This window comes from Patagioenas fasciata, chromosome 8, assembly GCF_037038585.1.
Source record: "Patagioenas fasciata isolate bPatFas1 chromosome 8, bPatFas1.hap1, whole genome shotgun sequence".
Classification (NCBI taxonomy): domain Eukaryota; kingdom Metazoa; phylum Chordata; class Aves; order Columbiformes; family Columbidae; genus Patagioenas; species Patagioenas fasciata.
In genome coordinates, this window is record NC_092527.1 from 26,764,316 (window position 1) to 26,790,731 (window position 26,416).

The following is a 26,416-nucleotide window of genomic DNA, read 5'->3' on the forward strand; positions in this document are numbered from 1 at the left end:
AGCTTTATACAAGTTTAGTCAACCAAGAACTGAACACAATTAACAATGTTTTGTCTTCTATAATCTTCAGGCTCAAATAAATTATTAGGACAAAACCTTAGCTGCAATTTCAGTTCTACAAGGTGCTTGATTTCTTGTAGCTCCAGACCAACAAGGGTTTAGGTTTAGATTTAAAGAAAGGAAAAAGATGATGTAAGCAGATCTGAGTAGCAAATCCAAAACTCAAATCCCTGTCCTTTCCCGTTCAAAGCCTCAGAAACCTGAACTCCCCACTCATGTCCCTGATTGCTCTGCTTCGAGGGGCAGCTCCAGCATTTCTGGATAGAAGCAAATGATTTCCCAGATCCTGCTTTTGTGCAGGTGGCATCTAGAAACTAGACATATTATCATTCCCATTTCATAGGAGGCATAGAAAATATAATAGGCAAGCTCTGAGCAACTCTAATATACTTTAAGAGAATGTATATTATTTTTTCTAAAACATGATTGCAGGTTTTTTTATTGTTAAAATGGTATTCAAATTTTATATAAAAGCCTTATGATTAGAGTATGTAGGCACTGACATGCCAAAATCAAATACATACATCTCCCATCATCCATTAGTGTGCTAAAATCACTAGCCCAGTGGATTTATGCCACCTTGCAGTATAAAATGGGAGATTTGTAGACCCAGGATGAGTGGGCGTGATGGAGTACTGACTAGGAGAACTCTTAAGACTCTATTCCCTGTACCAGGCCCTGGCTGTGTATTATGTATTTAACAGCCAGTGGATGACAAATAACTTGGCTGTGAAAATGTCAGTGTGTTCTACTTTCTGGATGAATGATTTTAATCCGATAGCCAATAGCAAGTAACTAAATAACCTGTGGACAGTGGTGTGGACCCAAAGGCTATCTCTGAACTCTGGTCCTGGAACTGTACCCTAATGGAAAGCAGAGCGAGAATGAGGAGATTTCTCCTGTGAAGCAGGAACATTGCCAATATTCTTAACTGAGAAAAATAAGGCAACAAAAAGACAAGGAATCACTGCACTACTCACTGGGCTAACAAATGTAAGACAAAACCTGGCACTGATAGCATCAGCTTGGCGTTTGTTTTTCAAACAAAGCATTTTGTGTTCATTTTCAGTGAATAATGCTTAGTTAACCTCCTTCAGTCTCTAGATCATGGTGGAACCCATCTGTAGTTCTGTATAAGGAACCTGCTCTCTTGAATGTGATGGGGTTTGAAAAAGACTGCAGCCTGCAGCATTCCTCTTGGTGAGCTTCAGAAATGAACAAGAGATTGAGGTTTCATCTCTGAGGTGATCAATTCTGCATTTTCATATCCAGTTTGAAGACCTGGCATCATGGTATTTAACTTGTATAGAATCAAGTCCTGTATCTTATCTAGTCTTTAGGTATAGAGTTAGCTTCAATTGTTTATGTGCGTATCAACTTGTTGATAAATAAACACATTATGTTTCCTGAGTGGGGAACAGAGCACCTTGGCATTATCCCATCCTATGTGCCCATTAAGTAATTTTATGAATATCCAAGGCTGTATGTTTGTATGCATCAACACACAAGTAAATTTATCTATACAAGTATATATCTATATATGAAAAGCTCTACTTTGCTGAAATCAATTGGCATGTTCTCTTCAACTTCAATAGAATGATGGTCTGTGTGCAATTTGCTGCAACTTTTTGCATGATTTACAAGCCACAGGCTATATATGATATACGGCTTTTTAATTTACTAGATTGTTCTGCTTTAAGGAAGGTAATAAATTTCTCTAGGGTGAAATACATTATTTTGTAAAGAGTAGCAGTGGAAATTAGACTAAATGTTCCAGTAACAGCCTGACAAGTTCAGTCAGAAATTAATCCAGTCTGAATTAGTTCAAATAGAAGATGAAGTATAGCTCAGACAATAACAATGATTTTATATCATGTGTTTTTATATGAGATTTAAACACTCTAACTTGACAAATAAAAAGCATTTCAATAAATGCTCTCTGTCTTGGGAAACAGATGAATTGTGAAACACCTTGGATTTCTGGGGGTTTTATATCTGGTTTGAAGCAGGATTTTGTAGATGTGGTTAACCTGAAATATGTATGTGTTGAGTACCAGAGGAAGAATCGGGAATCAGCTCCTGATTCCATCAGCTTCCAATGTCTTCCTTTGATTCGTTTTTTAAATAATTTTAGCAAGCTTTCTTACGCTACTTTCTGTATCTCTAAGATAGAAATAGTAAATTCCTTTCCTCTGAAAAACATTTTTAGACATGCATGTAAAAAGTGCTATGTAAGTGCTTTGGATTATTGTGGTAGTTTAAGAGATAATAAATGTCATCTGACAAAATAACTCAAGAAGCGTTACATGGAATACTAGATGTTTTTTAGCTTTTCGAGTTTGAATTGCTGTTCAATTTCTAAGCCTAGACTGATGCTTTGTTTGAAACTTCTTTTGAAATAATTTCCACCCATTTAAGCAGTTTTGACTTTGCTGCAGACATGGCACAATAGTTGCATTACAGTGAGTTAGACTACTTGTCAAATGTAAAGCCTAGATTTTCTTTTCCTTTTATCTTGCTGTTAAGGCTGTACAGCTATCCATCAGTTAGATGATTTCCTGTCATGCAAATGGCAGTTGGCATGTCTACCAGTTCTGTTCCTACAAATTTCCAAGTTTAAGAAATCAAATTGTTTTATGTACCATTTGAATAGAATGAACTATTTCATTAAATACAAAAAAGCAAATCTATTGTTTTGTACAGTTCCCATTTTCATTGCTTGTATAACAATCCACAAGTTCTTTGAAAATTGGACACAGTGCTGGCCTGAAACACACCTGAGCTATAACATCATGTACCCCTGTGAACATCAGGAAGAGCAGACTTTTCCCATGAACATATGAAAAAGATTTGGAGATATGCTACACTTAAGTGCCTCTACTCCAGATTTGGGGTGTTTATTCCACCTCCTGCATACTATACCTATTTGCAGAAATATCTGCTCCTTTTTCTTCAGGCTAGGCTGGTTACAGCCAATAAATAGATGTGTATGCAGTCTCTGTTGCAGTATTTTAACCAAAATTATAACCTTGTATTGGCTCTACAGTCTTCAGATGAATTGCACTGTAAGATAAATTTTCAGATGTTCTCAAATGTTTTATAATTTTGAAGGGAAATATTCTGATACCATGCTTTTGCTTGTTTTCCAATGATAGCTACATCTTAATCTGATTTATGTTTAACAACTTTGCTAAGTGGATGAAATTGTGATTTAATTGTGAAATCTTTAGTGGGTGTAATAAAAAGCCTATCAAGCTCAATTTCTGCAAAACCCCCACTATTTTAGAAGAGATGTAAAATACTCAGAGATTTTATGTCTGTCACTAAAAGAAACAATAAAATTATTCATAGTCACAGTTTTGTTCTTTAAAGTGTCCATGAAAAGCTAAAGAGGAATATTTAAGCCTGCAGTGGTGAGACTGGCAAGTTTATCTGCTGTTACTGCACTGGATTCATAATATGTACTACCGTATTTTGACACTGGGTTTTTTTTAATCCGAAGATGACTGAAACCTTCTTTTCTGGGACTTAAGAAGAAGAGAGAGAGAGATTGAGATTTAACATCACCAAATGGATCTGCAGTATCTAGTTCAACAATAGAGAAAATATTTTAAAAGCTTAAATTATTGCTTAACAAAGAACACTGACAGGTGTGATAAAAGAAATAGAAGAATCCATTTTGATTATGTTTCAAGAAACATTGCTATCTCTTTACGTTGCGAACTCTATAATGCAGGAAAAATATTCTCTTCAAAAGTAATGTGAAATTCAATAGGAACTTAACTCTTTCAGCCTTCTTGTTATTTATTGCTTCTAGAGGTAAGAAGATTGGGCATGATATAGATTTTTTGATCACCAGTCCAGGACCAAGAGAAGATGATGAGCTTCTGCATAAAATTGTGGACTTATGGAAAAAGCAGGTATGAACTAAACAACATTTGGCCAAGAACAACATATTCTAACAGCACTGAATTAAGCCTATGTAGTGCTTAAAGAATGTTGACTCCTTTTTACAGATGGCTGAAATATTTTGAAGTAAGATATTGCTCTGTTTAATTATTGATCATGGTGATGTAGGTGCATCCTAAAATTGAAGGTTGTATCAGAAGTACTCCACACACACTCTGTTATATATTTATCTAAGAATATGCAGCTCCTCAGAGGTAAGAAATCAAGCTAAGTGTAGTTTTGAGAACAATGGCTGTGATCTGAGAAATCTGGCAACTACTGAGGCTTTTGAGGTCACTCCGAGCTGCTTTCAATAAATGGAACAGAAAAGAAAGAAATAGAAAATAAATTGTTCTTGCTGATTTTTTTTTTCTAAGGATAAAATTTGGCAGAATTGCATGCAGGGTGAGTATGGGAGGTCAAGGGTGGCCAAGGGTTTGATGAAAAGATTAGGATTCATCTAGGAATCCCAGCATGAAGAAAATGTCAGAAGAGGAGATACACAATGGCCACAGAAACCAAACCCAGACAAGCTGGGAATTGTTTAAAGCTATGAACAAACATTTTCTGTGTTCTCTTTGTCCTCCGAAATATTTATGGCTTATACTGCTAGCTATACTACCTCTCCACTGTGGCAGTTGTAATAGACAGGCTTTTATTGACACTATTTATAAGTAAGGGGTCAGCAAAATCAAAATGCAAAAAGGAAAGAGAGGACTCATACTCCTCTTGCCTTTTTATTACCTTTTATTACCTTTGATTTCTAAGGGGAAGGGGGGAACACAAAAAAAATACCTAAACCTAGAGCAATTTTATACTTTTTGACAGTACTCCTGTCATCTGCTTCACAGCTTTCCACTTCTGTGCTGCTGCTTCAAAGCCCAAATTCATCAAAGAACATCACTGAGGTCATGATGTTGACTTCCTTTTGGCAACTCTTAGTGAAAGATTCTGAAACCTTTAACTTCTAAATTATGGACCTCAGACTTATTTAAATAGTTTAAAATGGCATTTTTCTTCACGGAAAAGTTTAATGTAACAAGATCCTTCCATTGAAAGCTATTGAAAACTAAGTGGTTAAATCAACACCATCATGCTCTTTGATGCTGCATCACCGGGGATAAATGGGCTGATGAGCAGAGAACAGTCTCCATAGAGATTCAAAGTAGAGTGGCAAAACAGAAAAGCTGTAATGCGGTACACAGGTTACGGTTTTAAGGATTCCAAAAAACTTCATAAAGAAAGTAAGAAACTATTTCTGTGTGCTAGAGCTTGGAAGTCTCTGGGCAAACAGGCTGAACCATCCATGTCAATGGAGCTTCATGCACATGCTGTGTAAAGACATTTTCATTTTTTCCTAAAAATCTACACAGCTACATTGGACACTCTTCCTGTTGTTATATATGTACTTTCAACAAAGGAAGAGATAACTGTTACTACAGGCTTTCCCACATTCTTCATTTTTTCCATTTATATTCATATAATGTAATGTTGCATTTTTCTTTCTCCTTTGCTAAGGTAAATAGGTCAGGAAGGAAAAGCCTTGATGTCCCCTTAAGGTGGATGATGAGGAGCAAGTAACCAATCTCACTTTTTCCTTGCTGGAAAAAGTTGGGTTTTTTTCATTAACAAGGTTTACAGAACAACAGCACATTCATTATTGAGTGACAGCTGGATTTTAGCAGCAACAAAACCTGTTTCTAAGACAAGATAGAGAAATGGTCAAGAGGCCAGAACAAAGAGCTTATGTTTTTCGGATGAATGCTCTGCCCATAAGGATGCAGAGTTCCTTTGTGAACACATATGGTCTCACCTTTTGACTTAATGCATTATGAATTTTTTGTTGCACTGTGGCTCAGCTTCAGTAGGAGCTGAGGACCTTCTTACCTAAAATAGACTATTGCGTGGTGGTTACAGCACTGGACACGAGAGAACTTGCCTTGAATCACTTTAGGCAGAGGATGGGACCGAATTGGATTGTCCTGCTTGTTCCTGCTATGTTTTAAGTAAAGACCCAAGCAGCAGTGACATTTCTTATGAAATCTGATCTTTCTGCAGTATATTCTATCTCTGTTTGTAAGTATGTATGTGTATGTCTCTATCTATTAATATCTATCAGTTTATCTTGGTCAGCACTGCATATGCTTATGGCATAGAGAAAGCAGAACATCTTCATCCTTGGACTCTGGTGCTGGTCTGTCCATTGCTGTCAAATCCAGGCTATTCAGGACATACCCAGAATTAGACCATTCTGACATACAAGATGAAAAGGGGACTGAGGCAGCTGCGAAGTTTTGTACAGCTGCTCAAGTCTTTGATGCCATTTGCTAATGATTCCTCACCCTAAGAGGCCTTACTGCTCCCAGGCATCAGTTCCTTGAGCTGAACTAACATACCTACACGCTATTTTGGATTAGCTATAGGTATTTCACGGAACCAAAAAAAAAAAAAGCACACCAGTTTCACTTTATTAAACCATCTTAGAAGGCAAATAAGAGCAACAACATACATAGATTGTAGAAGAACATACATTTTCAGGTGGTATAAAGTTGTCCTGCTTAGCTTTAACAGACTTAATGGAACTACCAACAATTATGAATAATGACAGCTTGTGACAATAAAAAGAGCATAGGATTTCACTTAATTAAAAATGATATTTTGATTGATTTTTCAGCTATTGATTACATATTTTTCTAAAAATCCACACTTTTCCTCAGTTTGATGTATGTATTCCAATATCAATGCTATTGATGTGTCAGCACTCAGTCTATATAAGTAAAAGTGCTTAATCATTCTAAAAAGGGAAAATTGTTGTGGGCATTAACATAACTGTCCTAAAAATACATTTGATTTTGATGGTTTTGTAAATTTGAGAAATGCAAATACTCATATTTTAAAACTTTGTGTTCATGTAAACAAGGTCTACAGCACTTTATGGTGTATAGATCAAGCTGAAATTTGCAAAGAACCGCAGATTCCTTGACACAGAGTAATGAGAAGGTTTTGCAGCCAGCAGTAGCCAAAACTTCACACAATCTTCGTAGCTGACTGCCCCTTCAGACAATACTTTTCCAAAATATACGGAAGTGCCATTTCAACTTTATGAGGTGATGGTGATGTCCAGTGGCTAATCAAATTAGGTTAATTGGAAACATTGTCCCAGTGGATATGACCTACCCTTTGGCTCCTATTTAAAGATGATATCCTGGCTTTGAATCAGGTTTAAACTGCTTGTTGAACTCAGTACTTGTGTAATTGTTGCCTAATTGCATGATTTTAAAGTGAAGTAGATATTTATGGTGGTCTACGTACTCTCATTGCAAAGGGAGGAACTTTAGTAGGTATCCAGGATGGTTTTAGGTAAAGGAATTTTTAAAAATTATTTTTCAATGTGGCCAATACAGCAAAGACTGATGTGTCAAGTTCACTCTGTTTTCATTTACAACTATATACTCCTGTAATGAGTAGCAAGCTGAAAAGATTCCTCTGAAACTAAGTAAAGCTGATGCAGAAGAGATCATGTGTAAGATGATAACACAGCTAAGTGCTAGAATTAAAATATTGATGAAGCAGAGGATAAAGTATATGACTAAAAGTTAAAAATGAATGACTTAAAAGGTCTGAGCATTTTATTCCAAGGCCATTTTATCTGTTACAGACATGTAGGTAATACATATTCATATAACCTCAAGAATTTACAGGCTAAAAATCCAAGTATGGAATGCTGGTGGCCATGTGCAACTGTCCCCACATCTCACAGAGACAAAATGCTCCCTAATGCTTATCTGGTTGCCTGTGAAGAGAGAAACCACTGCAGGCTGCCATTAGGTTGCTGGATTTCTCAAGCTATCCGAAACAAAAAACCTACTAAGACTTCCCACGTACAGTAGGAATTCCATTCCTTCTGTAGCCCATCTAAAGATAAACTTTAATTCCTAATTTCTTGCACCAAAACTGAGGAGATTTCAACTTCATTTCAACAATGAGGACACAAACGCTGATACAGACTGTGGCAAATGTGAAAAACTGGTGATATGAGCACATTGTCTACAAACAGCATGCAGGTAATGGAAATGTAGGTACTTGGAATTGTAAAATAAGACTTTACCAAAAGTTAATCTAGTTAGGGTTCTGCCTAGGGAAATAAATTTAGATTTGTTTTGGGATATGCTGTGTAATGCCCCAAATCTCAAAAAGCAAAAACAAAACAAAAGATTAGAAAACACCGATGAGGTAGCTAGAAGATTTTTATGGAGTATGGAAAGAATGTCAGTGCTTAATAAAAGCTTGAAGTCATCAATTAATGGGCCATGATCAATGAGATTTAAAACATTTTTTAACATAAAAAGAAACAAAATTAACCAGAAGGCAGGCGTAGTTTCATCAAAAAGAGTGAGATAATAAACAGTTACAAATTAAGATTCAACAGCTGGTTTGAGTTTGTATTTGGAAATAGCAAACATCAGTGCCTTGTGACATTGCAATAAAATTAAGAAAAGATTACTCTCTGTTTTAAAGATGAATGTGAGAGAGAACCTGCTAAAATTAAGCATTTTCAAATCGGCGGACTTGGAAACTAGTAATCTAAGAGAATGAGCTACATAAGGAGTTTTCTCATATTAGTGTATAATAAATCTTCAAAATCAGGAAAAATTCCAAAGAAGTGAAAGAATGTCAATGCAAGTCAAACAGTTATAATTAAAAAGGTTGTTTCAGTGACCCATAAAACAGCCTGTGACTGATTCCCAGTAAAATAATGGGATCATTAATTTAGAACTATCATGAACAAAAATCCGCAGGCTGAAAATACAATGATACCTATCTGTGTCTCTTCATGGAAAACATATCCTAAGTGGTTTTGTTATACTTTTGTTTGTTTGTTTGTTTGTTTTTCCCAGGATTATAACTCTGAATGATAAAAGTAATTTTGTTGCTGTAAAGTAGTCTCTAAGATACGTAACATGTTGGCATGTGAAGTTACCATACTTGCACTATATAAAAGAAATAATCAGAACCTGGTGTTTAATATGGAGCTATTATTCCAAAAATCGTTTCATTGTCACCTGTGTTCAGAAGGGGTCTGACCTGGAGATCAGTGAAGTTAACTAGCAACAGCTATCAAATAAAACCGGTTCTGCAATTTAAAAAACACACAAACAAACACTCCACCCCTCTCCCCCCCCATATGATTCTTTACTATATATTAAGGGATATTTTAACTAAAAGTCAGGAGAAATTCTTGACCATGCTTGACCAGACTAGTATAAGAATTCCTAGTCCAGAAGAAGGAGAAAGTGTAAACATTTGAGAGACTTCAAAGGAGAGACAAAAAATTGATCCAAGGACCTAAAGAAATCCTGATGATGGAAATTTTAAGAAACTCAGTCTATTCATTTCATCAGTGAGAAATCTGAGAAGTGGGTTTGATCAATGTGTAGGTTTAAAGAAAGGTAAAAGGAGTTATGAAAAGATGTGACAGTTGTAGTCTTGTTGAACCTGAAGATGAAAACTAATGAGCTTCTCTAGTCAGAACGTGAAGGTAGGAAGTTCAGCTTAGTAGTTTTCCTTCTAGTAATAACAACTAAACACCTGATAGACTATGAAAAAAAGTGGTTTATGCAGTATTGTTGCTAACTTTTTTATAAAAGTTAAATTTTGCAAAGGCAAATCTGAGAAGTCTCTACTTTCTGTGAAATTAGGAGATCAGAGGAGACAGTCACAGTGGTATCCTATATTTTATGAATTGATGAAAGGTAAATTAAGGCTGAGTGTACCAGGACTTGGGCACATACCTAAGTGCTTTTATCATGCAGAACCACTCCCAGCAGAATCTTTTTGCCAGCTGAGCCCTCGTGCTAGAGGTGGCTTCAGTGACACTGAGCATTGTTATATTATCATGCATCAAGCTCCATTTCTATTCTGAAGATTCAAGGATGACTGAAGGAAGTGGTGTGATGGACAGTATCTGCTTTATTTCTTTGTTATTGTGTATTTGATGTTTTGTATTCTTTAAAAAGAATGTGCTGGGCAGCAGACAAGGGGATGGTCTCTTTTTCTTGTCCCAGGTGGTATGCTTTGGGTGATGAGAGGCTTTCTGGCTTGTGAGGGGAGATTGCACTTTACCTGAGGGCAGCTGAACATGTAGAACTCTGAGAAGCCTTGGGAGCACAGGTTAAGTCTGAGATGTCCAGGAAACTGAGGGCCTTGGAAGCTGCCTAGAAATGCAGAGAATAGGCACAAAACACAGGCCTGAGGAATGACAGAAATATACTTTTCCTAAGGGCCTAGAGGGGATGGTACATCTTACTGCAACACCAGGAGCCATTGAAAGGTTGCTGGCTACAGAGCAAGGCTGGAAGAAAGTGCTACCTCTTTTGACCCAGCCCTTCTTACAGTGCTGGATTAGAAGGAATTAAATTACAATGCTCTACTTCTTCCATTTTTCTCACTCTGAACGTTCTTTATTATGAAAAGAAATTCTTGTTTATGCTTTAATAAAATCTGGCTCTTGAGGATCAATGTTTTTTTAAGTGCACTCCCTTCAAACAAAAGGCATGGCCAGGGCCATTCCACATCTCTGGTGACTCCAGACCCTGTCATAAGGAAATCTCACACAACAGACACAGTCCAAATTGTCTGTTTGGAATCTGTCAGCAAGACTGTGCTCTGGACTAATCTGCTTTTCTGGATGTCTGCCACATGGGAAAGCATCAGTCCCTACTCAGAATTTTCTGTTGACATGAACCACAAAAGGCTTAGGAGGAAAGGATGGAGGGGAAGAATTACAAATATTATTTCCTTAGTATAGGGCAGGACATTGCCACTATCCGATGACTACCCCTGCAGATGTCCCTCAAAGGATCTGGTAATATTTTTCCAAAATTTGCAACTGTTTCTTTTCTCTGTTTAGCCCGGATTTGGCCCAGCACAGTTCTGTGTTTACTGAAACTGCATTTGAAAAGATTTTTTCATACAACTGTCTAGAAACTCTGAAATTACAGTAAAACCAGTCCAGAAATTCAATCTGAGCAATGTCTTCTCTCTAGGGTTTACTCCTATATTGTGATATCGTTGAATCAACATTTACAAAAGAACAGCTACCGAGCAGACAAGTTGATGCTATGGATAATTTTCAGAAGTGTTTTGCAATTTTAAAATTATGTCAGCCAAGAGTAGACAACAGCAGTGACAACACATCAAAAAACCTTGATATGGCAAAAGACAAAGACTGGAAAGCAATCCGTGTTGATCTGGTCATAACACCCTTTGAGCAATATGCATATGCTCTGTTGGGTTGGACAGGCTCCAGGGTGAGTAACCACAATAGTCTATGTTTCCTTAGCATTGCTAACCTGTTTTGCCTGTTGCAGGACCATTCAGAGTTAATGGATTAAAAAAAAAAAGTTCCTACTTTCCACACATCACATTCCATGCTATCATCAACCCATGATCATAGGTTAGAGCTGATGAACTCATCACTGGCATTTATGGATGTCTCTCTAGAGGAGTTAGTGTCTATTTTCCTTGAATCTTAGTGTTTGGATTCATGGACTGAAGAGCTAGATTTTCAGTCAGTTGTGTTGTCTTTTAACATCATACTAGTGTTAAGAAGCAATTTAAATGGTTAGAGTAGAAAGATGATTTGGAAAGGGTCACAGAATTTTACATGATATTAAACGTTTGAGGAAGAGATGCTCTGAATTGGAACTTAATTTGTTTTGTAGGAAATTCTAAACAATTTGACATCTTTCTTTTTGGATTAGATAAAATGTTTTCTTTCAGCTGTATTTTAACTTAGTGATTTAAATTATAAATAAAATGGAAAATTTTAAAATTTACACATTAGTTTTTAACTAGAAGAAAATATATTTTGATTGATATTTTAATAGGTTAAGAAAAATTGAAATGATAGCTACTTTCCCAATAGACCCTATAGTCAGTGGGTATAATACAGTACCATATTTTCAAAATAAAAAAATATATCTAAATGCAAGCTCAAAACTCAAATTATTAGTCTCTTTCCAGACAGAATTATTTTTTAATCTGTTCTACATGCTTGCCTCCTGATGTTCATTTTCTTAGGGAGTGATTGCATGGTATGACACAGAGCTGCTGAGCCTGCTCTGAATGATCTTTTTGATGTGCTAGAAGCAGGACAGGTACATTGCTACTCTATTCTACCCAGGTTAATTGGAAGCAGGATGTTTCAGACCAGGGAAAATGCTGCAATTGATGTATTCTCCTGCTGAGCTGATGAGTTACTTCAGTCACTTTTCTGTTTTGAGGTAATAAAATGTACTTATTTGGACCTTGGATTAAATCCTGCGGACTTTGGGGTCCTCCTTATCCTGAAAGTGTTTGGCTATTTAAAAACCCATCTCTCAAATCTGTAGGTAGGTGTCTAGACTAAAAATGTACTCTGTTTGTGAGGCCCTTTGGTTGAGTGGGCAATGACTCCATCTTTCTCTGCCTCACTCAGCTCCTATTCCCTGTTGAGATAATTCTCCTACAGGCTATTGGAGCCCATCATAGGCTGTACATATACTCACTTTCTTGTACAGTACCCAACTATTCTCAGACTAACCGAGTGAAATGATGGACCATTGCCTATTGAAACATAATCCTTTCAGATGATACATTTTTTCAGCCTATTGTCTTTTAATACAGGTAATTTTAACATGTTTGTTTATTATTTGGTTTGGTGTTAGAGCTACTATACAAAGGATAACAATTTTGATTTGTCAGAATTCCTTATATTTGCTATATCTTTTACAGCAATTTGGACGTGATTTACGGAGGTATGCTACTCATGAAAGGAAGATGATATTGGATAACCATGCCTTATATGACAGGACAAAGGTACCATATTCTCAGAAATAAAGCTATCATGGTTTTATTTCTGGGTATGCATTTTCAGTTTATTTTTACTATTCAAGTATGCAGAATATTTTTGCTTGATTGTTTATCTATTATGTAGTAAACCAGTACTCCTTTCACAAGATTTTGTTGCACTGAAAAAGCCTGATTAAATGTGAACAAGTAAATCCAGAAATCTTTTTCTGGCATTGCTGAGATAATTTCTGAAATTTAACAAGAAACATACATTAGACAATGGTATTTAGAAGGAACTGTACATCCTTCACAAAATTGAGAATAACTCACATGCCAGTATTTGAAAAAAAAATACTTTACTGTCCCATTTCAGAATGAAATGTCATTTCTGTGTCACAGGCACCATTTTGACAGGGATTGTGCTGACATTTCAAAGGAAGAAGGGATATTGAGTGGTACAGGCTTAACTAGAAGGCCTGAGGAAGTTTTTTAGGATATGGTACTAAGTGGATATCGGGCATCACCTTGCTTTTAAGGTTCTGCATTCAGAAGTCTTACATGAAATTCTGTTTAGTCAGGCTTGCTGGTCTTGGTAGTAATTTGTAGTATTTATGGTCTAAATGCTCTTGGCTGCAGATGTACTGATCTCTGCATTTATCTGGCTTAATGTCTGTATTTGTACTAGGCCATTTTAATAATAAGCAAAAATCAATATTGAAGATGTTTATTGATGTCATTTTAGGGGAAGGCAAAAGTGCCATGTCAAGATTTTACATTAAACTTTCCTATATATTACTTGTAGAACAGAGACTGCTTTTAGCATCTCTGCTTGCATAGAGCTTTGTCTCGTGAGATGCAGCAGTGATCTAAGCCTTCACTCCATTTCAGCTGTCTCCATATGTGCTTGTCAGGCTCAGATGCTGTAGCATCCTCAGTTCGCATAGAAACCTGGGGAAACTATCAGACTAATGATCCATTTAGTCAAATATCCCGTCTCCAACAATTATCAATACTAGATGCTTCAGAAGAAAATATAAAATTGCATAATAGATAAATGTGCTATCAAAGGTCTAAGGGGGGATGTTCCTTCATGAACCCAGGGATGATGTCAGTGTCTTTCTGCCTTTTATATTTTGAAAGCATTCAACATATAGACTCTTTGCTTCAATATAATATAACAAATGTTATTATCTGCAAGTTAGTACATGCTCTGTTACATAGCTTTTTTGGGTGTAACAGGTAACTGCATCAGAGAGATACAAAGAATTTCAGAAATGCCAGTATTATTTTTTGTGTGCAGCAAAATTTGCCTGCCTGGTGTACACGTATATGTATCATTAAATCTGCTTCTTTTACCTAGAACCCTAAGGCATATCAGTGATGCAAAATGGACACTGTTCATTCACGAACAGCATCAATCAATATTATTTTTTCTTTATTGTGTTTAGGCTTTATATCCAATGTACCATTCAAATCCTTCCGGGAAAGAAAATGTGAGTTTCTTGTGAATTTCACTGGACTAGCCAGGATGTTTCACAGATAAATGATGAGTTTATCTTTCCAGTGTCCTCTGGGAAGAAAAATGCTCTTGTCTTCCTGAATTTTCAGGTAAAGAACCGAGGCAGAGAAAGATTTAAGGCCCTAAAAATCTATTTCAGTTTGTCCTGAATTTTCTCCTATTGAGCATCTGCCTCAGGACTTTGAAAAATGCATAGGATTGTGTATATCCATGACATGCTTCCCAAAGCCATCAGCTGTAGCTGTAACTGAATTTCCAGACCTTCTACACGTCAACTTATATTTCCTCACTGAACTGCCCAAAAACAAAGAAAAAGAATTAGTGGCAGGACTGAGCAGTAAGATTTAAATTTTATTTCCTTAGTACCTATTTTGATGCAGGAATTCTATAACAAGGGCAAGGGAAAAAAAAAAAAAAAGAAAACAAAAACAACCAACCAACCAAAAACCAACCAAGCCTTCAGGGCAATTTTCAACTTTCTTGACCTTAGTCTAGGACATCCATATGTTAAATGACTTACATGAATGACAAGAATGGATGAAATGTTCCTTTCTGCTGGGGACTCTGTTTGCTTTCAAATGTTCCTCCCACCCCAGAATAATATCTAAGTCTCTCTTTTCTCACTTAATTCCAAACACAACCAGTTTACTTCCAGATTTTATTTTCTGCTGCAAAACACGGATGTACTACAGATTTCAAAACAAGGAGTCCTGACATGCTGTTGACACAGCAAAATACTGTTCTTGTCTCTGCTGCACTCTCAGAAATAGCTAGATTACGTTAGCTGAAATTTTCCACAAAGGAGAAAATTCTAAGGCAGATGTGCAATATGAAAATTTTCAGACCAGGCAGTACTGAAGTTCTAATCTACTTAAAACAGGGTCTTTTTTCAAGTAGCACCATTGTAACAGGAAGCGGAGACACCCCATCTCTTCCTCTCCCTCCCCCAGCCCCATGTCCATATGTTCTGCTATTTATAACCTAATGCATTAAATTAAAATAATATTTTTCTTCATTTTACAGTCACAATTTTGTATTAAGCTATTCCCATAAAAAGACAGTTTGAACAAAAAGCCTTCCACACTGCCACCCAGTGTGTAATAAAGTCAAGAATGTGCATAATAAAGCAATAGTGTCTGTAACTGTGAGACTTGAGATGATGACCCATAGTGAAAGTGAAGTTTGCAGTAAGTTGTGTTGCCGCCAAGGTTAATTTTTAGTGTCACCGGGTTAGTAAGCTTAAAATCAGTGATGACAATAATTCATAACTTTAATGTTGTTTCAGGGAACATATACCCAAATCGTTAAATATATAGGTTTTGTTTTTGTTTTTTGGTTTTTTTTTCCTTAATTTTATTATGAAGACTAGAGAACCTTCTTTACTGTAATTCTAGTGCTTTTATTTAATTAAAAAAAATAACTGCAGGAACACAAAATATGGATTTTTTTAACCTGTACGGTCTCTTAAATTTAGGTTGGAACACAAATATATGTATTTCATAAGGTGGTAGGAAACCTTCCTTTCTCGAAGGAAAGCTTTCTCAAACCTAAAAACATTCAGGAAGCAGATATTCTTGTGTGAGCTGCTTCAGATCCCTCAGTACAATTTTAATTAAAGTTAATTAGGCACCATAGGTAAAAACTGAATCACATCTCCATATTTCTCTCCTTGTTTGCTAAAGAGAAGTTACCTGATGTCACTGGCTCTGGCCAGGCAAACTTTCCTGCGTGATTCTGTAACAGTCACTGGGGCATAATTCAGGAGCTGGGCCAAAACCTTTCTGCTTCATTTTTCTTCTTTTATTACTCTGTATGTGTGTGCAGTAAAAGGGATAGAAGGGTCAGGGAGAGTTAAACCAATTCTCGACCCTGATGAAGTGCAAATCCTTTATTTGAAAACACTTGCTTGTTGTCATTAAAAATTTTGGAAGCTGGTATAACAAGTTAATAAACAATGCTATAGTAAATATACTTTGATTTATTTATTTATTTATTTTTAATCTGGTGGGACATAACAGTGTCTGTAAGAGAGTGTCTTTCATTATAAAAAACAACAATTTCCTGGTCTGCTCTACGTTTCAATATATAATTTGCTATACTTTATTCTTCACTATTAATATTTGTCAACCACTTGGCACTGAAGCTTCCACTGTGGCCCACTGCCTGAAATGTGATGCATGTCAGAGAACCCCACATTCCAGCATTCAACAGGTCGTATAAGGAGAGAGTCCTGGTTACTTTAAAGTGTTTCCGAAGGGATTCTGACAGGAATAGGAAGCATTAACACAGCAGTTAGAAATCAATTACATAGCTTTGCAGAGGGGAACAAAAGGAACAGATATTTCCTCGAGGGACTCATTACAAAGTTACACTGTGAAATTATTCCTCAGCCTTGATTGTTTTCTTTTTTTTCCTAGTGTGAATCTTTTTCATGTATTTGTGGGTTTCGGAAGACAGTGTGCAACTATCTAACTGGTGATTTTTTCAGTTCTGTAATAAAAAGGACATTTTGGAGATCTTTCTTTGGTAGGAAAATTGTGACAAATCAAAAATTTACTGCCAATTAACTGTCAGCCTTTTTTTCATAAAAAAGTTGAGTGGATGTCCAAATCTGTGCCTCTTTAGAACTGTGTCCTAAAGCTATGGAAATCAGCACTTGTATATACCAGCTTGAAGTATGAAGTTTCTGTGCTTTCTGTACCAGCTGGAGATCAAACCTTAAAATGATTACCACACTTGTAGAACGAAGGAATAAATTGATCAGCCATCAAGAAGATGGAGAAATTATATATTCTCTGTGTCTCATAAAATTATTATTGCTGTTGCACTGGTGACTGATGCACAACATATTTATGTAAAAGGCAAATAAAATTATCGCTGTAAAACTTTCTTGATTCATGGAGGAACAATACGCTCTCTAAGTAAAGTAGAAGTGCTTTTGCAAAAAAAGTATCTCATTTTTATATGTGAACCATAAGTCAGGTCAGCTGAACAATAGACTGTTGCTCAGAAAAAGCAAGGTCTTTAAGCTAGAAGCCATGGCATCACTGGCTGTTTTTGCACCCCTCCATGTTTGATTTGGGGTCATTTATCCCTTGACCCACTATAAAGAAGTTTTGGTTACAACATGCATTGTGTCTAGATTAATCAGGAGCTAATACGAGTATAAACACTGACCTCTGTTATGTATTTGTGTAACATGGTCATCATTTCACTGACTAAACTGCAGTTTTTAGTCTGAATGTGTGTGTATATATATATGTACATATACAGTTTGCAACATACTGAGATTTGAAGGGCACTTTCTTTGTAATGATTACAAGTTTGTGACATACTAGAACAGCCATTAGCAAGTTTTGATAACATCCTGCCAGCATTTTAACTGAGTGAAATGGGGAGAGATCTAGTGGATCTAATTAAAGCAGATATAGCTCTAAACCGTATTTTTAAACACCTGTCTTTAAGCTGAATAACTATAATCTCCTTGCATGAGAATGCAATAAATGTGTGATTTATGTTCATTTTAATGTTTTATTATTTTCAAAGTGGTTTTTAAAGTGGCTGGCAAACCACAGACTTTCTATTCTTAAAGGAGTAGGTATCCTTGAAGTGTGAGTGTTTCTCCCCTTCTACAGTGTCAGCAACAAGGAATAAGATTCACGAACCACAAAGTTTCTTGGTTGCTCCTTCACCAAATTGTGGAGTTGTTACCTAGAGTAGAGTATTTGTGTCATGCAGAAGGGCACTGCAGAGAGTGTCTGAAGCTGGACGCCATGATATCGAATTTTTACACTCCTTACCAAGAGGATAGGTAAGACTTAATGTGGAATGACTGATCTCCCACAATATGGCTCTCAGACTCAAGTGAGTGCTTTTCTTCAGTAAGAATATTACTGTAAAAGGTGGCTACAACTTAGTGGTGTAAAATGTTGAGAAGTTTTTTTCCTTACCTTTCCTTATCAAAAGAATCTTATAGGTCCTTATGAGTTACCTAGAGAGCTGCTGTAGCTCTGGAATGCATAAGCTATGTCTTTCTGCTGAAATTAAAATTAACCAGTTTTAAGTATAAGCTTAGATTCCAGACTGTAAACACTAACATGAAATTCAAGTTCCAAAAATTTAACCAAGAAAAGCTGTATTTTTAATTTAAGCTGATTTTGTTTGAATTTTTATTATTCTGACATTTGCTGTTAGCTTGTTACTTTTAAAATTCCACAGGAACACAAATATGTCAGATTACTTTTTTTTTTTTTTTCCAGTTTACTTTTCTGACTCTGTGTCCCTGGATGTTATCTGAGGTTGCAGTTTGCAGTTCATAAATACTAGACTGTTGTGATCTTGTTCTTCCTCACAGCTTATGCATTTGAAAATCCAATTCAGATACGCAGTCTATGTTATAAACAGCTGTAGATTTGCTGCAGTCTGGCTAGCTTAAGCTCCGTCCACTCTCTCTGGTTCTCTGTGTGTAGTGAATGGACATAAAAGGTCCTTCTTCAGCTTCCAAAAATACTGACATACATGGTTGTTAAGATACTATGCCTGGTATCTGAAGTGTTACACTGATGATTGTGAAGACAGTTGTCCCACAGACTTCCATTCCCATGGAGGAAACACGGCCCAGACAACCGCTAGTGGTTAAAGAAGAGGCTGAATGAGCAAGCTGAAAATAATGTGAAGTTTCGTCACTTTGATTCTTCAGGGTTGTGCACAGTCAGTGCTCTGAATTTGGAAATGCCTTAAGCTCATAGCCAAATCACTCTGAAATTTGTGTGTAAAATTTTTCACATACTGCTGGTATTTTGGCTCAGCAGAGAAAACCATCAAGAGCAACTGTTAACGTGTGGAAGGCATTCGTATATAGACTGGAAATAATATCTGGAGATTACTTACTCTATTTTTTCCTCTTCTTACTCTGCAGTACTCTGTTCTTGCCTAGTACATGTGTCTCTTTTTACGTTTCACTTTGTAGCAGGGCATCATGTTGGGCTGGCAGATTGACATGAATGATTACAGTAAGCCAAAGGATCATGTACCTGTCCAGGCATGTGACATTGTAGGGCACATTCAGGCAATTTTTAGGTTTTCAAGTTCTCTGGACATTTTTTGATCCCTCTTTTTATCCCTTGGTAAGGATAAGAAGTTAACCACTGTGGCAAAAACTAGTTTAGTTTAATGAATGATTTTGATCACTCAGCATTTAGCCTTTTCCTATAACTGGGAGAAAGAACAAATGTTTAAGGAACAATTTTGATCATTCAAAATTTGTTTCTTCTATTAATTAGAGGGAAAGTCAAAATGTTGACACTTTTTGCAAAGGGAAATGCTTTTTGAAACTCGGCTTTGGAAACAATCCACGTATCAGACTGTTCCAAACCTCCAAAGCTTGGGTCTGCAAACTGTGAGACGCTTGGCTGGCTGCTCCAGGCTCATGGAGCCAATAAGGTCTGAGGACCCTGGCTCTGATGTAATTAAAATTATTTATTTGAACTCAAGCTCCCATTAGCCTGTCAAAGAAGTTGTCAAGAAGACGGGTAAACTGACAGGGGCTCAAATAGGCTTAGATTTTTTAAACTGCCTGGTAAACTAGATTCTCTTGGATTAATTTTTTTTTTCAGGGCAATATTTTGATAATTACACCATTTTTATGAGACACCCATGTTTAAGTGAGTAGTAAAATTCCAACAAAACAAAATTCATTAGCATTTTGCTGAACAGATCCATTCAAAAGGCAATGTTTGTGTGACTATACAAGTATTAAGTAGAAATATTGTTTCCTAGAACTGTCTTTTCTCTGGGAATCCTAGGAAGTTGCATTCCAGTGATTCTTGGCCAGCAGCTTCCATGTATCTTGTTTTTCTGTAGAGCCTGGTGTGAGGATGCCCCAAACATAAGTAGAGAAGATGCTTCTGTAAAACTATTGTGCTCTGCAAAGCCCAGCCCTACCACTTACACCATGGATAAATTTGTGTTTGTAAATGCAGGATTTATCAACCTTTTTTTAGTGTTACTCCCTAACTAAACTCACTTATATGAATTAATTTAAAAGATGTACCATTACCAAATATTTCAGAATCCATATTTTCAGAAAATAAAGTGCTTTTATGGTTGCTTCTACATTTTGGTAATTATTTGAAAACTATTGTTTGTAGCTACAGTAAAAAAGGATGTGGAAAACTTTCCCACTGTACTTCACACAGTTTCAGCCGTGGTGGGATTCCCTACTGCTCTTTCATTCCGGGTATATTCACTGTTCTTGATGCCTTTTACTGCTTAGCAGCAACTCAGAGCTATAGGGCCTGGCAGAAGTCTTCTGTAATTCAGTGTCTGAGCTGCAATAATTTCCCATTTCATAGGAGAAAACTCTGCATAAAAAAAGAACTAGTTTCAACTGCTCCATGCCAGAAGTTCTGAATGATATATTTCCTCAACTAGTTATCTTTTCTGTACATAAGCAAGCATGTGGGAGTTCGGCTGAATGAGAGTTTGGATGGGCTACGGGCATTAAGCTGCCTCAGGTACTTTTCTTAATTCCTGTTTCATGGCTGGAGATTTCTAGGGATGGCAGGTGGAACAGCTTTATGGCTGGACCATGGTCATGTAGAAGGCGTTTCTTTTACCACATCACTACCCAGTGGAGATCCTCAAGAGCTGGATTTATCTTGTAGATTTAGATTTTTATCTTATGTAAACCTATATGTTTTCACAATAATATTCCAGAAAATAATTTTTCAGTCCAATTATTACTTTATGAAGTTCAAGGCAGCAAAATGAAGTGAGTAAATAATTAGCATTGCTTTTTTTGTAAAAGAGAATCTGGGTTTCCTAGGATATAATAGATTGATTAAATTATTAGCATATGAATGTTCTTGCACTCACATTGTAGGTTGTTGGGGTTTTGTAATAGGAGGGTCACATGCTCCGTGTTATTTTGAAGAATCATTGGAACAGAAAGCACTTATTAGTCTTATGTCCTATAAAAAATTAAGATGATAAATAGCTGCCTGAATGTTTTCCACTGTTAAAGAAATACTGGAAAAAATACAACACTCTGTGCAGAAGACTGTATATGATTGATGACAATTTTGCATTTAAAAACGATTGTGTGAATTTGAATGGCATTAAATGTTATTTTGTTGTTTAATAGCAAGTGAGGCAGTTTATACAACTGCTCTGAATAGTAAATTCACAAGATGCTCTGAAAACTACACTCCCAACTTTTTTTTTTTAAGAGTATACTGGTTTTCCAAGGAAAACTAAATATTAACATGAAAGAGGAAATTCATCCTGGGATTTATTCCACAATTTGAAGATCACTATTGCACAGTCTTTAATTACTTGCCTGCAGAAAGCATTTCTATTTAGGAAAATCCATAAGTGATTCTGCAGATAGGGCTTGCCCTGTTTCTCTTTGCATACATCTGTAAAACCAAATAAAAAGTGTGATTGCAGCCCGGGTAAATCATAGAATCATTTTGGTTGGAAGAGACCCTTAGGATCATCGAGTCCAACCATAGATTATTATATGACTGTAATGCTTTGCTAAGCTGGCTCAAGGGTATATAGAAGTTTTCTGAGTTTTGCTACTACCAATCTTTTGCTCAGGTAGTTGTTTCAAGAACAACCACAGTGTTTGCAGCAGACAGCACGTCCAGTTATGCTTGGCAATATAGTTGAACTCCTAGACTCTCTCATGATATTCAGATTTTTGTCTGGCTGAGTCTGTGTGTCTGGCATTTCACTTAGCCAGTAACTTTTATTTTGAAATAAGTCTTACCTGACAGTGACCAGGTTGGTGGGAAAAGTTATGTTTGTGTGGTGGCTTGGCTTAGAGGTTGGACACAGCTCTGAGGAAGCCAGTCTGATTGCAGTCACCTGCACTTCCCGGAACTTTGTAAACAGGTCTCCTAATAAAAAGCCAGCTTTATTTTCCAGCCATTGATTCATTTCTGTTACCATACAATATGATATTTCTTAAAAACATGTATCATTGGGAAGAAGAGCTGGCTATGATTCTATACCCTCATTTTACTACATAAAGATGTGTGATATTCACATGTTAGACTGGGTGTTCAATAGTTCTAGTCTCAGAATCTGTTTTCTCGTGTCATCTGAGAGTTTTTACTCCACACTACCTTTCACTTAAAAAAAAATGCCTGCAGAAGTTTACTTGCATAGTTAAAGAGACATTTTTTATTATTTTTTAAAAGCTGGATGTTACAATCTTATTTTGGCAGATGCTGCTCTAAAACTATGAAGTTAGTGAGACAGCCTAGAGAACATCTTGATGAATTAAACAAGCTGCAGCTGCAGAGTTTCCTGTAGATGTCTGCAATAATGACTGGATTAAAGCAAAAGTAAACATAAAGATCCAAAGTTTATAATATTGGTTTCCAGTGTGATCAGTTGTTCACACAATCATTACTACTGCAATTAAACCCTGAGTCATTGTAAACAGATGCACATACTTTCACTTATGTTGATATTCTTCTTGCTCTCTCAGGAAAGTGGAAATTGCATCTGTGATTTGGGGGATTTCTTCTTTTTGCACCTGGTCTATTTTTAAAAATTAATAATTAAAATCATCTACTTTTATTGGTAAATTAAAAAATGATTATGCATGTTCTTACAAAATGTGCTTTTCCTCAGTGTTCTCTTAGCACTTTAAATGTTTCACATATAGAATGTGATAGTTCATTTTTACAACATCTGCATATAATTCATTTTTATACATAATTAAATTTAATCTCTTTGTAACAGGAAGTTGTGCATCTAACACAAAGATCAATGTACCTAGTAGTTGTTTCCTGTGCTTGGTGTTTTCTGAACAGTTCAGGAAAATGGGATATGGAGCAGGAGTGAGAATGGGAAGTCTGTGGTGGATGTAGAGATTTGATGAAGAAGTGCAGAGCGGCTGGACAAAGTAATGAGGAATGGAAAGGCTACATTTGAATAGCAGCTGCGTTGTGGAAAAGAATCTAGCTTGGTTGAAGAGACTGAGCTGAAAGGGTTCACAAAAAACAATGACTGGGGAGAGATAGGAGTGGAAGTTTGATGGACTAAAAAAATCAAATTAATTATGCTAATGCTCTAAGGTGGCAACAAGAAACAGAAACAGATAAACTTTCAGTTTCCCCAAATAACTGGGTAAACTGCGTTTATCTCACTTCACTCTGGGTGTGGCATGAGTGGAGCCTGAAGTTACATTAGAAATCTGAGGGCTACAACTTAGTACAGGGCAGTAGGGAAGAGAGAGAGCTAGAACAGATACAGATTGTAAGAGCTCAGCTTGCTAAGACTGATTGATGTCACTTTTTTGCCAACCCAAGATTGTTCTCGGTGCTGGCAGCAATTATTTGTTAGCCCTGTGGCTCAGTACATTTCCTGGCTAGTGAAAGAAGACTGAGTATGTTACAGAAATTGAAGGACGCAGTATTTCTTTGAAGAGAAATAAGTGTCTATGTGTATACACAGGAAAACTCAAGGTTAAAATACAATCAGCCACATTCTGAAATTTCTTAAATTGCAGGTCTTTGATTTCACAATCTCAAGAATGTTCTTTTGAAGTGGTTTGTTTATAATAATCCCATATGAATTACACTCAACTGTGTTTCATAAAATCCAGGATTCTGCATTTTTCTTGTTTCATTCACTCATTCATATGAAGCTTTATATAGAAAAATACAATAAGCCATCTGAACAGTATTTGACAAGCTAAAGCTACTGTAAATAACATAGTCTTAAAGCAAAACTGAAGTATAGCTAAAGTGGAAGAGGAAGTAATCCCCGTAATCTTTTTAGTGACTTTCTGTTAGGACACAGATTGTCAGAGACCTACAGGCAGCAATAGGCTTTTGTTCTGTTTTTGTTTACAACAATGTGCTATTGAACATGTTAAAATTTTTGTCTGGGTTGACAGATAGGAATTTCCAAGTTTCTCTTTGTTTTGTGTGCCCCAAACTGAAAACATATTCTTGTAGTCTGGATGATAATGTATTATACTCTTTATTTACTGTGGAATGTTTGTCATTATTAAAATTGTAAACTATGTAGTGTTTTGCAACAAAGTAACCACACAACTGTGATTTTAAACAGAGAATAGTTCAGTTTTATGCACAGCAAGGTCTTCTTTACAAAGTAAATTTTAACAATTAAAAAAGGGCTCATTCAGTTAGGTCAACAGATAATTTTTAAAAAAGCCTTTATTTTTCAAAGTGACAGTAATTGGAGTATGTACTTTGCATGTAGAAAGCCTGAAGACATTCTGTTACTCCATGTTATGAAATAACATAATAATGACCTAGAATATCCTAACATTAGCCTGATTATTCTATTTTAGTCAGTGAATCTACTTTTTATTGTTCAGAAATTTAATAAGAATAAACCTAGAACTAGAGTTAGAGAGTAGTTGTAAGAAAAGTATTCAGGTATGGATTAAAAGCACAGGACATGTCCAGTGGTAAAATGAAAAAAGAATTTATGATTCTGACTTCTGTTACCTTCAAAAGTTATTCATGCCCAGAATTATTAAAATAAATTCCACTGCACTATTTTGCATCAATACCATTACAAGTGATTTTTGCCTGAGAGTATAGAATCAATGGGTAATGCTTGTAATACTGCTTTTTCAATCATGCTTTGTTACAATGTCATTTCAAAGAGTCATTTTTTTTTTCCCTCTGATTTATTTATCATCTTAGGAACAAATTAGTTTGTATTTTAAAGCAGGCAGGGTGATGCAAATATTACTACAGAAAGTACCAGTTAAACATGAAAATTATATTTGGAGAGAATATTATGTGAGAGGCACCTCAGGTTATTTGCTACTGAAAACTGTTATGATACCATTAAAAGGAAAATGCACAGTGTCTACACAGTGCTGTGGAATATTATTATTGAACTTGATGAAATACTTCACATTTCTAGTACAATTACTACTTCAGCATTTATGTTCTACAATCATGAAATTGTTTGTACTGTTGATAGTTTCATTTATAAACATAGCATAAATATTTAGCAAAATGTCTAATTAAAAGAAAAGCAAAAATCACCAGCACCCAGTCTGAAATCAAAACCTCTCAAAAAAACAAAACTAAAAACAAATGCAACAAAAACAGCCAACCAAACCAGAAGATTGGAAGAAACAAGGATTGAAAAAGACCTGAAAGTCGTTAGTCATCTTCCAGTCAAATAACTGGAAGATAGATGCTCAGATATTATAACAATCCACAGAATGTAAAAAATATGTGTTAGTCTTAGTAGAGATAAATACTACTCAGAGTAAAAAGGGTAATTGGTACACCCATACTAATGACTATCTGATAGACAGTTCCTTAGGGCTTGATTCTGCCATGGCTTTTCATCAAGCAGTATCTTGCTCTAAGGATGTCTCACTAACTAGTGATGGAATAGGATGCTGTCCTGCTCAGTCTGTCTGGCAGTATCAATATCAGGACCATGGATGAGTTTCGTTCTTCCATATTACTTTCTGACAGCATTCATACTACACAAGATAATAACTGAATACAATTATTTAAAACCTCTTATATAATGATAGGATTGTATGCATTTTTACCTGGAAATTGCTTTGCTTATATTTTTTTTTCTTCCTCTATTCCTTTCCCTTCCTCTCCATAAAATCATTTAGCTTCCTGTGAAAGTTAGTGATTACAGTGGTTCTTGCTGGCACTTTGTCTCCCCTAATGAGTCAGCTAATGATTTCAGAGAAGTAGCTATCATTTTATGGATTGATGTTACATTGTATTCCCATATTTTCGTTGTAGATTGAAGGCACTCGACTTCATATCATTCAATGTACTGCAGGAATTTATGGATCTTCTGTAACACTTCCTCTACAGTTGCTTTACACAATTCTGAGTCTGTAAAATTGCAAAGCAATTTGCTACACTGAAGCTCTGAGCAGATTTATGTTTTCCACCAAAGAGGTACAACATTCATTCTTATAAAGTTAACAGCAGCATAGAGAAGGAAGAGAAAACAGCTGGCTTCCTGATCAGTGTTTGCAAAGTACGCTCTCATCAGTAAAGAGGGACTGGGGCT

The 26,416-nt window shown here is 36.1% G+C and overlaps 1 protein-coding gene across 8 annotated transcripts in view; it reads left to right on the plus strand.

The window, feature by feature from the left end:
* The window catches only part of DNTT (DNA nucleotidylexotransferase), a 151,795-nt gene that overhangs the window by 114,416 nt on the left and 10,963 nt on the right, over nucleotides 1–26,416 (plus strand). For 7 of the 8 annotated variants that reach the window (XM_071812024.1, XM_071812022.1, XM_071812023.1 and 4 more), the window contains 3 exons: nucleotides 3,878–3,980; nucleotides 11,055–11,318; nucleotides 12,784–12,867. In XM_071812024.1, the coding sequence (XP_071668125.1) occupies nucleotides 3,878–3,980; nucleotides 11,055–11,318; nucleotides 12,784–12,867 (451 nt within the window). The remainder of the gene's footprint in view (nucleotides 1–3,877; nucleotides 3,981–11,054; nucleotides 11,319–12,783; nucleotides 12,868–26,416) is intronic. The other variant, XM_071812029.1, reaches the window with a different exon arrangement.